Source organism: Schistocerca cancellata, chromosome 2, assembly GCF_023864275.1.
Source record: "Schistocerca cancellata isolate TAMUIC-IGC-003103 chromosome 2, iqSchCanc2.1, whole genome shotgun sequence".
Lineage (NCBI taxonomy): Eukaryota > Metazoa > Arthropoda > Insecta > Orthoptera > Acrididae > Schistocerca > Schistocerca cancellata.
Window position 1 is genome coordinate 1,044,524,850 of NC_064627.1, and position 14,748 is coordinate 1,044,539,597.

At 44.1% G+C, this 14,748-nt stretch overlaps 1 protein-coding gene across 1 annotated transcript in view; it reads right to left on the bottom strand.

The window, feature by feature from the left end:
• LOC126160891 (probable G-protein coupled receptor 179) overlaps window positions 1–14,748 on the bottom strand; it is a 273,090-nt gene that overhangs the window by 105,770 nt on the left and 152,572 nt on the right. Inside the window, exon 6 of the mRNA XM_049916936.1 lies at window positions 9,544–9,788. Within this exon, the coding sequence (XP_049772893.1) occupies window positions 9,544–9,788 (245 nt within the window). The remainder of the gene's footprint in view (window positions 1–9,543; window positions 9,789–14,748) is intronic.

The window sequence follows — 14,748 nt, forward strand, 5'->3', positions numbered from 1 at the left end:
TCTCTTTCGTTCGTTGCATGTGGTCGGGGCGGACGTCGTAAGACACCCGTTTTTTTTAAGTTATTTGTTGATCGATTAACACAGTTTTTTTATTACAGAGGGCAGCTAACCTTCTGACCGAACACGCTGAGCTACCGTGTCGGCTCCCTAGACCACAAGTGAAACTTAACCATCAGATTATTACAGGTGCAGCTTAACCATCAGATTATTGCTACACGCCTCCTGGGCTGCTACATCTGCCACTTAGCTTCCCTTAATACCCCATGTCCTCTGATGCCCTACACAAAGACATCTCCTTCCTCAGCCTTTGTAGGTGGGGAAAGGTGTCCAGCATGTTGCACTACGCTATCAGCTGGATACAAGTGCTGTGAACAGTAAACGTCTCTCAGGGACTCGAGGAGTTTAGCAGTCGTAACACGTCTGTTCCGTTTTCTGCATCGAATACCGCGAATTCAAGAGTTAACCCGATCTAGAGGACACGGCCAAGGAAAACAACAGAGCAGTCCTCGTTTAGCCCCTGTTTAGACCTACAGCGCACGATTAAACACTCACATTACAAATTCACAGTAGGTGTCAGTGTTTTACCTTGGTACACTTAGCAGACCTTCGCTTATAGCAAGACTTGTAATAAAAGTTTAACGTATTTTCTTACTCAGATTTTAAACGATAGTATTGACTTTTTAATGTGTTACAATCTCTTTCCGAAAATGGACAACTTACTCCGGAACATTAAAGTTTTTCCAAATGTGAAAACGTGTCCCAAGGTACAAAATGATTATGTACCCAGAAAGAAATATTCTATTGAAATTTAAAAGTGTAGCAACCGAAAATATCTTGTTAATATTGTGTTTAATCGTATATCTGTTACGTTATTACTCTACGACAAGCCAGTAATCAGTAAGTGAAATCAAATTAAGCAGAAGTACCATCAAAACCAGTTACAAATTAAACACATATTGAAATATAAGATACTGGAAACTAAATTTTCATTTTCAGGATGGGTAAAATATTTAAGATATTAAAAAAAACTGAGTTCATTTGCAAGTATTACATGTTACATTTTATAAGACCTTCTTCTGTTTCAAGATACAAGCTGGTGCATGACCGGCAATGTATGGGTTAACTATATGCATGATATATAAGTAGCTCCATAGAAACATTACATTTTACTCGCCACAAATGTCTGTACCTGAAGAATTGACAATATATTCCAAATAGCTATAATATACTACACAGCATTTAAATTTGTAGAACACGAAAAATTTTCTAATGCTGCGGAAATCACAACCTTGCGCCAAACAACATAAACTGTAGAAAATGGTGGAAACTGCTTATTGCGGTCTCTAGTGCGCAGTTCTTTGTGTGATTCTAAGTCAGTCACTAGACTGAAGTAGCCACAAAAACAACACCATGGTGTTCATAGATGCACTATCCTCTAGGTACAACACTCTCCCGTTCAGTAGATCATAACAACAGTCTCGTCACGACCATTACCACGAAGAAAAAATCCCAAGTGCGCTACTGTTCCCTTCGGAGGGTCCATGCAGGATAAGGTGGCCGATGCGCAGTGACCAATTTTCGTCCAAAGTGCTGGACGAGTTCACTCGTTTGCTTGGATCTGGAGGCCGACATTACCTGCCAACTCTCGGCCGGTCGGAGATGACGGAATCGTGACGCACGCGCTGCAACCTTTCTCAAAGGATTTTATAGAAACTAATAGGTGGAAAAATTTCGTTTTTACTTTCCTTGTAGTTTTATGTGTTAGGGTGATACTGATGCATCCATCATTTCGTTAATGGTCATAGTTATAGTGTTATTTACGTGGGAGTAAGACCCTGCGCGAAATTCGAAAAAGTTTTCAGTGAAAAATAGGTCACTGCATATGAAATTTAGCTAACATATTCTATTTCTCTTTAGACTTTGATGGAGGTCTCTATCTGTCTCAAGAAAACGGATCTGACACTCTTTTGCAATCGTGGCGCGCCAGCGATAAAGGCAGAGAGAAATATCCATGTTACTCACATTTCATAAATGACTTGAAATATCGAAACGGAATTTGGGAAATGATAGCACACAAAACGAGGGTATTTTACCATAGGGTACCTACCGTGTTATTCCTCTACCTACCTACTTTTTCGATGAAATAATGTAATTTTTAAGGGTCATCGATAGCTGGTGAAGCGAGAAATGCTATGGGTTTTGGGGCAACATATGTGAATACATTACCCGTTTATTTTGTATCGAGAATGTGCTTTTTCATAAGATACTGATCTTACTTTTCCTCAGTTCCTCACTTAAAACGCTTAGTAAACCGTAGTTTTAGATTTCTCTCGCAGTTGCGTCTGCACGTGTTGGTGAGATCAGTATTTTAGCAAAAGAAGCAAATTTTAACATGGCAACAAGAGAATGCGTAGATTCTACTTGGAATCCACCACTCATGACGCTTCTCTGAAGGTACAATTGGTTAACAGGCCAGGCGAAAATAAATCGCTGCGTTTACGGCGGAATTCTTTTTATATACTAGGCAAAGCAGAGGTGACATCTTTTTTAATGGTAACCATGTAGGTGCAGGCGCGGAGGGGGTCTCCTCAATACTTACAAAAAATGCGAATGTAGGCTCCAGTTTGGAACGGCACCCCAGTCCGGCGCTTGGCACCAACCCTACAGCGCCTCCCCGCAACCCCCACCACTACCGCTTTCCCCATGCATCCCCTGCCGACCGCGCATTTACCGGCCATGGTATTCAAACGGACTCTACCTTCAGAGTGTCTCAAGAGGAATGGCTAGTAACTTATACAGGAATATGACAGGAACGCTCATTTGAAACAAAAAACTTCGTATGGCCATATGCCCTAATCCGAATGGTTCCCGAGATATAAAACGTATAAGGACATTAGTTTTGAGCTAGTGGCACGCTCATATGTGCCTTACGCAACCACTCCATTTCACGTTTTATTGTAACCCAGTCTACCCATTGCTTTCAATCTCTTTGCTCGGGATGTCTTTTTGCCATTAAACTTGCCCGTTGAACGTGCAGTTGTCCATGGTTTGTTACGAGTTAACTGCTGCGAGGGACTGAGAATATACCAGAGAGAAACAACAGTTAACTGTGCTTGTACAGACGTTGGCTGAAATACTAAGCAATCACATTTATGAAGAATATGCAGACATGGTGTATGTTTGTGGTTTCTAGGATGATAGTGCTCCTATTGCAGTCGAAGGGTACCGTCTGCGATTTTCGACACGTCGAATTCCCGATTGTGGAGTATTTACCAGAGTTTTCAGAACACTACGTTAAACAGGTTTTCTTCCAAGTCCCCATTTTCCTTCTTAACGTGCAGTGCAAGGATCAATGCAGGAACAGCAACACATTGCTGAAATAGTGCAGCGTAGTCCTACCAACAGCATACGGTGACTTTCTGCACAGATCAATGTCCCGCAAACAAGTATTTGGTGAACATTGCATGCGGAAAACTTGTATCCATTTCACGTACAGCATGCCCTCAGTCTGCACACACAACCTGAATTTTGTCAATTGTCATTTTCTTCCATTAATACCATTCACTGATGGAATTTATGATCACGAAATAATCATAGATGGTTGCAGGAAAATTCATACGCTAAGCGGAAACATGGACGATAAATAGTTTGGACAAGAAGAGAATAGAGGCTATCGAAATGTGGTGCTACAGAAGAATGCTGAAGATTAGATGGGTATATCACATAACTAATGAGGAAGTATTGAATAGAATTGGGGAGAAGAGAAGTTTGTGGCACAACTTGACCAGAAGAAGGGATCGGTTGGTAGGACATGTTCTGAGGCATCAAAGTATCACCAATTTAGTATTGGAGGGCAGCGTTGAGGGTAAAAATCGTAGAGGGAGACCGAGAGACGAATACACTAAGCAGATTCAGAAGGATGTAGGTTGCAGTAGGTACTGGGAGATGAAGCAGCTTGCACAGGATAGAGTAGCATGGAGAGCTGCATCAAACCAGTCTCAGGACTGAAGACCACAACAACAACAACAACAAGCGGAATTTAATTTCCTAGCTTGCATTTCGATCAATGTTTGGTGCGGCAAGATCGGTAACATATTGATAGTTGCAGACTTCTTAGCACAGCGAATGACGGGGCGGAATTACTTGTATTTTTTGGAAAATTATTTTGTTGAACGCCTAGAGAACGTTTCTTTGGCCAGACCGACTGCAATGTACTTTCAGTATCACCTAGCCCCTCTCCACATTTTAGCAGACGTGTGAAGGAACATCTCAGGCGCACTTACCTAACCGCAGGGGTGGTTGTGGTAGAACAGTTAACTGGCCACCAAGATCGCCAGATATGAAGTCATGAGATTTTTGTTTGTGTGGTTGGATGAAGTCTAAGTTGCACAAACGAAATCTGAATACGCGAGACAAACTGCTTGGTCACATCACGGACGCTGCTGCTCAGAGGAGAAAGCTGGTGATTGAAATTTTATGAGAAGATCCTGCTGCCTTTGTTTTAATGATTGCAATCTCAATTCACTTTTCATGTCCGTGGCATTCTCTCCTCTACTTTGTGATAATGCAAAATGAGCAGCCATTTTCCGAAATTTTTCGGTGTCCTCCGTCACTTCTATCTCATTCGGATCCTACAGCGCACAGCAATACTGCAGATGCCAACAAGCGTGGTGTAAGCAGATGCCGGCCGAAGTGGCCGTGCGGTTAAAGGCGCTGCAGTCTGGAACCGCAAGACCGCTACGGTCGCAGGTTCGAATCCTGCCTCGGGCATGGATGTTTGTGATGTCCTTAGGTTAGTTAGGTTTAACTAGTTCTAAGTTCTAGGGGACTAATGACCTCAGCAGTTGAGTCCCATAGTGCTCAGAGCCATTTGAACCATTTGTAAGCAGTCTGTTTAGTAGACATGTTGCGCCTTATAAATGTTCTGCCAATGAATCGAAGTCTTTGGTTTGCTCCCCACACAACATTATCCATGCGATCGTTCCAATTTAAGTTACTCGTAATTGTAAACCCAAAGAATTTAGTTGAGTTTACAAACTTAAGATTTTTGCGATTTATCGCGTAGCCGTAATTTAGCGACTCCTTTTAGTATTTATGTGGATGACTTCATCCCCTTCATTATTTAGAGCCAATTGGTACTTTTTGAACAATAGAAATATCTTGTCTAAATTATTTTGCAATTGGTTTTGGTATCCCGATGGCTTTACAAGACGGTAAATAGCTTCATAATCCGCAAACAGTGTAAAAGGGCTGCTCAGATTGTCTCCCATAAATCATTTATGTTGATTAGGAGTAGCAGAAGGACTTTAACACTTTCATGGGGAACGCCAGATATCACTTTTTTCTTACTCGGTGGCTTTCGGTCGATTTTTAGGTAGTGTGACCTTTCTGACAGGAAATCACGAATCCAGTCACACAACTGTGACGACAGTTCATAGGCACGCAATTTGATTAGAAGTTGCTTAAGAGGAACGATGTCAAAAGTCTTCTGGAATCTAAAAATGTGAAATCAATACGACGTCCCCTGTCGAAAGCACTCATTACTTCGTGAGAATAAAGAGCTATTTGTGTTTCACAAGAACGATATTTTCTGAATCCAAGCTGGCTGTTTGTGAAGAAATATTTTTGTTCGAGATGGTTCATAATGGTCGAACACAATATGTGTCCCAATACCCTAGAGAAAATTGGCTTCAGCGATATGGGTCTGTAATTTAGTGGATTAATACTACTGCCTTAAAAAAAAAAAAAAAAAAAAAAAAAAAAAAAAAAAAAAAAAAAAAAAGATTCAAATGGCTCTGAGCACTATGGGACTTAACTGCTGTGGTCATCAGTCCCCTAGAACTTGGAACTACTTAAACCTAACTGACCTATGGACATCACACACATCAGGATTCGAACCTGCGAGCGTAGCGGTCGCGCGGTTCCAGACTGTAGCGCCTAGAACCGCTCGGCCACTCCGGCCGGCTATTGCCTTTCCTGAGTATTCGTGTGATCTCTGCAAGTTTTCGTCTTTGGTATAGATATTTCGTCGAGCGAGCGGTTATATACGATTGCTAAGGGTGGGGTCCGTCCCTGGTAGCTGAATGGTCAGCGCGACGGAATGTCATACCTAACGGCCCGGGTTCGATTCCCGGCTTGGTCGGAGATTTTCTCCGCTCATGGACTGGGTGTTGTGTTGTCCTTATCATCATCATTTCATCTCCATCGACGCGCAAGTCGCCGAAGTGGCGTCACCTCGAAAGACTTGCACCAGGCGGTCGGTCTACCCGACGGGAGGCCATGACCACACAGCATTTCCATTTGCTAAGCATGGGGCTGTAGTATCAACATACTCTGAAAGGAATCTGACTAGCATACAATCTGGACTGGAGGCCTTGCCACACCGATGACATCTGCTCTAAGTTACTCATTTGGCAGCTGCTATAGATTCGAATTCTGGAATATTTACTTCGCCGTATTTTCTGAAGGAATTTGGGAAAATTGTGCTTAGTATGTTCGCGACAGTGACACTGTCATCGATAATGTTACTGTTGATATCGCGCAGTGAAGATCTGATTGCATCTTTTTGCCGGTATGCTTTACGTACAAGCAGAATCTCTTTCGATTTTCTGCCAGATTTCGAGACAGAGTTTCGTTGCGGAAACTATTAAAAGTATCTCTCGTTGAAGTTCGCGCTAAACGGCTGTAATGTCACGTATACGATAATGCTTAAAGGGTAACGAGTCAAAAATACGCATTTTTCAACAGGTACTTTGTAAAACGCATGTTTCAGTATTTACTAATTGTTCTGCGTTTGTACGTGTGTGCACTTAACAATGTATTGTATAATACAGAAAATGTATGTTAAATGTATTCTGTTTTGGAAGCTATTCGGAGTAGGGTAAATGTCCATATGAAGGTTTTTGCTTCAAATGATCATTCCTGTCTTCTTCCGGAATACTGACCATTCCTATTGGGACACCTGAAACAGGGTGGGGCAGTAAAATTGGTCCGGACGAGTGGATACGACAGGATGTTGAATGTATGTATATAACTACGACACAGTGACGAGCACCCTTCGTGTGCGCCTGCTACGTGATCCACACCAGTTCAAATGATATTGAGGGGTATGTCAGTGTGAGTGGAGCAGTGAAAAGGGGACGAAGGTACTCACAGTAGAGCAACGGGTGTTGGTTGTGGAAAGTTACGTGACAGCACAGTAATGGAGAAGTTAAATGAACTCAAAGTGCCAGAAAAGAGGCCCATTTTTACGTGTACTCCATCTGGACATGCACATGCATCCTTACCGGGTCTCTGTTGTTCACGCATTAAAACCAGCAAATACTCCTAAGCTCTTCCAGTCTTATGAGTGGCTGTTCACTGGGATCTGTTCTTTATATCTCATGAAGGCAGGTTTTACCTTAGAGTTATGTCAATTCATGGAATCATAGGTTTTGGGCAGTGGAGGATCCTCATAATTTCCACGAAACACCATCGCATGACCAGAAGGCTGGGGTTTGGTGTGCAGTGTCTGATCCCATCTTCTTTCATCAGACGCTGACTTCGGCGAGTTGTATTGCCAGCATTTTAAAACCATTTGTGGCAGCATTAATGAAGGAGGGAAAGACCTACAGTTACTTCCAACAGGATGGAGTATCTATCCATACAGCTGGCCGAACCGTGGGGCACATTTACACAATCTTCACGCCTAATGGAGTTGTTAACAGTTTGGTCGCGGTCAAAGCTGTCAAGTCACCTAATGTTTTGGTGTGCGATTAATTTGCGTGGGGAGCCCTCAAGTCTAAGGCATATCGCAACAGCCCTCAAAGTCCTCAAGAACTGTAGCCGAACATTTCGGGTGAGGCTGCAGCAATTCCAGCAGTCCAGCTTCGATCTGCCTTCAGCGACTTCTGACCAGTACCCAAAAGTGCCGTGAGATGAATGGCGGTCACTTTCAACACCTGCTACTGGCGGGTCAGTACTGTTTTCCTTTCCTCTGCTGTGTGTCTTTGTACCCTGGAAGTCCTATTCTCCAGGTCACTTTTGTTTACCCCATCCCATAGATACAGGGAGAACACGAAGCTAGTTGGAAGCAGCTGTAGAGGTAGCACTGGAGAACAGGTGACAGTCGATGTCGGGCTTGGCGGTGACAGCCTGGGCAGTAGACTTGGCCACTGTTTCTATGTTTCGATACAGTGTATCGATACGTGGAACTGTTTCAGTGTTTCGGAACGGCTGTGGTTTACTGTTTCGAAACACTTCGCTTGAAGATGATGGGTACGAAACCCTTCGAAACGTTGCGAGAAGACGACGCCTTTACTCGGCTGATCACCCGAGAAGATTTCACGAGTGGTGTTTCATTCCGCCCCTGTCTCGGATAACCAGACCAGATTCGATCTCGAGCCAGACACAGAAACTGTATCGTTGTTTCAAAATAAGGCTGTTTCAGTCCACCTGTGCTTGGAACGGAGTAATTGTATCGAAACATTGCTGTTTCATTCCGCTCTGTGTCGGGCGAGATTCGGGCTCGGCACAGGTACTGAAACACAACATACCACTCCGTGAAACACTTTAAAGAGTGTCGAAATCTTTTTGACAAGCAATAGCATGAAGCTTAAGATATCCGAAAATAAAGCTTCGTTTCTAGCTGACTGTCCTATGCCGAAATGGCATAACATCTGCTATATAAACACTAACCAAACAATAAAACAACGCATACTATTCACATTCAAAATAATAAATAGGTGAAAATCATTCAGTTAAATTACACTTTTTTTTATAACATACGCTTCTCTGTTCACGTACAGTAATCATATTAAGGAACGCAAGTAAGCCTACAACATTTCGAATAAAAAAAGGCGTTGAGTGACAGTTATTAGACATATACTCGTACATAAATTAGATGTAGGTATAACTGCAAACAATTTGTTTGACATATCACTGATAGTGTAATGGTGAACGGGAAGGGCTGGCAAGCATGGTGAATTTATAGTAACTGTTCGAAACACCTTGAAAGACAAATTTTTTTCTGTTATATTTTGTTATTTATTCGAATTATTTGGCATTATTTGTGAGGCTATAGTGGCTGTGCCTAGTATCCACAATGATTCCCGTAGTGTGCATGGAAATTACCAGGATGGATATATTACCCACACTAACGGAAAGTGGGAATCCCAGTAGCATATCCGTTGTGTCTGCAGTTTGCTCCCACCTCCAGTTCCGTTCGTGGTGGTTCTTCTGTATGAAAGTCACACGACACGAAAGCAGCGCATTTGCTGCAGGAAATACGAAACTGCCAAGACGGCTAAGTGATAGTTTCATACTTTCTGCGATATGATTAGCGCTCTCGCACCTCATTTGTGTTTATATGGATAAACTTATACAGTAGACATTCAAGATGATAAAATGTGTAGGTTTATTAGATAACAAAACACAAACTGTTTCACTGTTTCGAAACAGCGTATCGAAACATTACATTGTACTGTTTCATTTGTTTCGAAACAGTTACGTGTTTCATTCTGTTCGCCCATCTCCGCTGGGCAGAGGCAGCAGGTGGTGGCTGACCTTGGGCAGGAAGACGCAGAGCAGACAGCCGGTGCCGGTGAGCTGGGAGCGCGCGAGGCTGAGCAGCAGGAAGGCGCGCGGCTCCAGCTGGCTCCAGAGGGCGGCGCGCGCCGCGTAGAAGGCGGCCGAGCCCACCAGCTCGATGCAGAGCGCTGCGCACAGCCAGCGGCGCTCCTCGTACGGCGACGCCGCGTTGCGAGACGCGAAGCCCAGGTGCAGCCCGAACGCCACCATCAGCAGCTCACCTGTCCACACACGCCGCGCCGCGCCGCGGCCACACCGCACAGTACAGCCACCTCTGCACCACCATCAGATTGTTATCGTTATTACACTACTGGCCATTAAAATTGATACACCACAAAGATGACGTGATACAGACGCGAAATTTAACAGACAGGAAGAATATGCTGTGATATGCAGCTTTCCAGAGCATTCACACAAGGTTGGCGCCGGTGGCGACACCTACAACGTGCTGACATGAGGAAAGTTTCCAACCGATTTCTCATACACAAACAGCAGTTGACCGGCGTTGCCTGGTGAAACGTTATTGTGATGCCTTGTGTAAGGAGGAGAAATGCGTACCACCACGTTTCCGACTTTGATAAAGGTCGGATTGTAGCCTATCGCGATTGCGGTTTATCGTATCCGGACATTGCTGCTCGCGTTGGTCGAGATCCAATGACTGTTAGCAGAATATGGAATCGGTGGGTTCAGGAGGGTAATACGGAACGCCGGGCCGGGCGCGGTGGTCTAGCGGTTCTCGGCGCTGGAACCGCGCGACTGCTACGGTCGCAGGTTCGAATCCTGCCTCGGGCATGGATGTGTGTGATGTCCTTAGGTTAGTTAGGTTTAAATAGTTCTAAGTTCTAGGGGACTGATGACCACAGATGTTAACTCCCATAGTGCTCAGAGCCATTTGAACGGAACACCGTGCTTGATCCCAACGGCCTCTTATCACTAGCAGTCGAGATGACAGGCCTCTTATCCGCATGGCTGTAACGGATCGTGCAGCCGCGTCTCGATCCCTGAGTCAACAGATGGGGACGTTTGCAAGACAACAGCCATCTGCACGAACAGTTCGACGACGTTTGCAGCAGCATGAACTATCAGCTCGGAGACCATGGTTGCGGTTACCCTTGACGCTGCATCATAGACAGGAGCGCCTGCGATGGTGTACTCAACGACAAAACCTGGTTGCACGAATGGCAAAACGTAATTTTTGCGGATGAATCCAGGTTCTGTTTACAGCATCATGATGGTCGCATCTGTGTTTGGCAACATCGCGGTGAACGCACACTGGAAGCGTGTATTTGTCATCACCATACTGGCGTATCACCCGGCATGATGATATGGGGTGCCATTGGTTACAAGTCTCGGTCACCTCTTGTTCGCATTGACGGCACTTTGAACAATGGACGTTACATTTCATATGTGTTACGAGCCGTGGCTCTACCCTTCATTCGATTCCTGTGAAACCATACATTTCAGCAGGATAATGCACGACCGCTTGTTGCAGGTCCTGTACGGACCTTTCTGGATACAGAAAATGTTCGATTGCGGCCCTGGCCAGCACATTCTCCAGATCTCTCACCAATTGAAAACGTCTGCTCAATGGTGGCCGAGCTGCTGGCTCATCACAATACGCCAGTCACTACTCTTGATGAACTGTGGTATCGTATTGAAGCTGCACGGGCAGCTGTACCTGTACACGCCATCCAAGCTCTGTTTGACTCAATACCCAGTCGTATCAAGGCCGTTATTACGGCCAGAGGTGGTTGTTCTGGGTACTGATTTCTCAGGATCTATGCACCCAAAATGCGTGAAAATGTAATTACATGTCAGTTCTAGTATATTTGTCTAATGAATAACCGTTTATGATCTGCATTTCTTCTTGGTGTAGCAATTTTAATGGCCAGTAGTGTATTATAGTATGGTAGCTACACTTGCACATCAGTAGCTTTGCTGTGCTGAATAATGGTCACTGAGCTACCGTGCGTGCCATAACGTCAGATACTCTCAGGTGTCTGCCTGTTCGGGTAAGCATAGCTCATGATACGTGCCTGCCCCATCCCCCAGTCTCTCCGTCCTCTCAACTACCGAGCAGTGCGTCATCGGAGGTCCGTCACTACAAGCTCGCATATGTACACCTGATGCTACTGAAGCAGTTGTATATTATAGTACAACGTGTACCTTAAACACAAATTTAATAATTTTAACACGATTTATGTTACCTGATGTGAACAAAAGGTGTTCTGTTCCTACTCCACCCTGTTGGGGGACAATGTTACTTTTTACTTTCTAAAGTAGCCAGTGCACTCCCTCAGGGTTGAAGCTGTTTCCGTACCAGATTTCATCGAAATAAAAATATGAGTTCTCGGGTTTCCAGCCGCATCAAATGATTCAAACTGTACGAGTTTTCAGGCAAGCATTCCTCGGCCATTTTCAGATGGTGTGACTGCCACTGGGCTGCTGATACGCCCTTATATGCACTAGCCGCCACTTGTCGTTCACTGGTGCTCGCAGCATCGCCGTATACACTGATGCCCAAAACATTATGACCACCTGCTTAGTAGACTGTTTGTCCGTTTTTGGAACGAAATAATCCACTGTTTCTGCGTACCATGGACCCAAAAGTTTGTTGGTAGGTTTGTGGAGGTATGTGGCATTAGATGTCTACGCACAAGTCATCTAATTAGCGTAAATAACGGGTCGCTGATTTGCGTATCCGGTTAAGGCCCCCGTTAGCGACCCGTGCGGGTTCTACAGGATTTACATCAGGCGAATTTGGATACATCAGCGTGAGTTCAATATAATGCTCCCTCCGAGACACGACTAATTACATTCCTGAAAGATTACATCGCCGTCGAGCAAGACGTCAAGCAAGAAGGGATGCAGGTGGTTCGCAGCTGTCAACATGTCTTCGATTAGTGCCACAGGTTCCAAGTAAACGCAGCAGAATGTCTCCCATAGCATAATAATGCTCCCACCAGCCTGCGTCCGTGGCGCGCTGCACGTTTCGAGCCGCCGTTCATCTCGATGAAGCCGTTTGTGGAGACGACGGTCGACCTAGTGTAGCAAAAATGTGATTTCCCCGAAGAGCCGACGCGTTTCCATTGATCGACGGTCGAATGTTCAACAATGTACGATGAACGATGTACTCTGAAACACTTGTGCGTGCACCAGAATTGTACTCTTTCGGCAGAGATGATATAAATCACCATCTGTCCTACTTCACAGAGCAGACAAGCCTCCGACTCCACGTTCTGTGAAGAGTTGTGGACGTCCAACGATTGAGCGCCTAGTGGTAGTTTCACTGTCCTACTGTTTTCTGTAGATGCTCACGACAGTAGCACGTGTACATTCTACCAGGTTCGCCGTTTTCGAGATTTGCGAAATAATAAACTGTCCTCCAGCAAAGTCTCTTATCTCAATGGATTTCCCCATTTGCGACCCACATCTTCGCTAGGGTGATCCCCCGTCCGTGTCTGCTTCGCTCACGTAATTTTTTACCAAGTCACGTGCCCACAACGCCACCAGGCAGCATCAAATGTCGCGGTCGACAGCGGTCATACTGTTGTGGCGTGTCAGTGCATATGGTTACGTTGACTCGTCGTTCGATGTACCACGTGATCACTGAATTACAATCAATAAGGGCTGCTTGACGGTTGGAAACCCGAGAACTTTTTAATCAACGTTATCGCGGCGTGACTCTGTGCTCTTATATTACATCGAAATACGTTCTGCGATTTAGTCATGAAAACATAACAGAGTTTTTGACATTTATTACTATAGATTACACATGTTGAGGACTATGCTAGCACGTATTCATTGCGTCTGATCTTATTATGTAGAACATATCAACCAATGAAAGCACTTTCACATATATGATAAAGTTCAAAACTCAGAATGTAAATCGCTTCTTGAAAGAGTCATTATTGTTCACTACTTCTCGCAATATTATTCAAATCAATAAATATTTTGTACGACATACTTTCAAAAGCAACTCGTTCTTCCTCAGTGTTCGTTCTGATATTAGGCCGGTATTACACTATCAAATTTCTTTGTCAAAGATTTGATCAAAGATGTGATCAAATATTCGTCAAATATATTTGACAAAGATATTTGACGTGGGGCTAAAAAGGGGTATTACACTATCATCATATTTTTCGTCAAAGTTCAAGATCTCTTAATAAAAAATTTAAAGAAGTATATGTAATGAAACATGGACCTTGCCGTTGGTGGGGAGGCTCGCGTGCCTCAGCGATACAGATAGCTGTACCGTAGTGCAACCACAACGGAGGGGTATCTGTAGAGAGGCCAGACAAACGTGTGAAACAACTTGTTATTAACCGCAGCAGTTACATGTACCACAATTGAACTGTGTGCACGTGCGGAAGTTAAGTGGGGGAAAAAAAGGAAACGTACCTGCGTGAACCCGTGGGTCTTACGACGACATGGTAAAAGCATTCAACAAAACTAGTTACGTGAGCTTATAGTGGAGGACGTCAAGTCGTACACAATTACTTGAGAATGGATGAGCATACATTTCTGTATGTGTTCAGTGAAGTGTATCCTCATATCACAAAGCACAATACTCACTTAAGAACTGCTATATCTGCAGAAGACAGGCTCACTAAAACACTCCGATTCCTTGCTGCAGGAGAGAGTTAGGGTAGGTTAGGTTAGGTTAGGTCAGGTCTCCAATCTTCTTAATCTATTTTTTATTCAGGGTGCCTCACGTTGTAAAGCACCGCATCAGCTTCATACATCTCTATTAATTTTGTAGTTGTCCGTACACACCAATTGTATTTACCGGCAATGTTTACAAAAGCTTACAGATGACAGAACGCTGCAGCGACGCTTGCGCACCACGTGGTAACATGTCACATTGCAGTGAACAGAAGACAAACGACTTCTTTGATAAAATCTACAGCGAGGCCCTAGATTTGATCAAATATTTGACGACATTTGACCAAGTTCCCAATGACACCATCAAATTTCTTTGACACATATAATTGACAAAGATATTGGGCAAAGAAATTTGATAGTGTAATACCGGCCTTACATCGAAATCGGTTGTGAGATTTAGTTATAAAACCGTAACACATGGTATGGAATATTATTATCACAGGGCCACCACGCTAAGATACAGATAAACTCACGCCACCTATTGTATCTAACTGTCCCACACGGTATACGAATCAG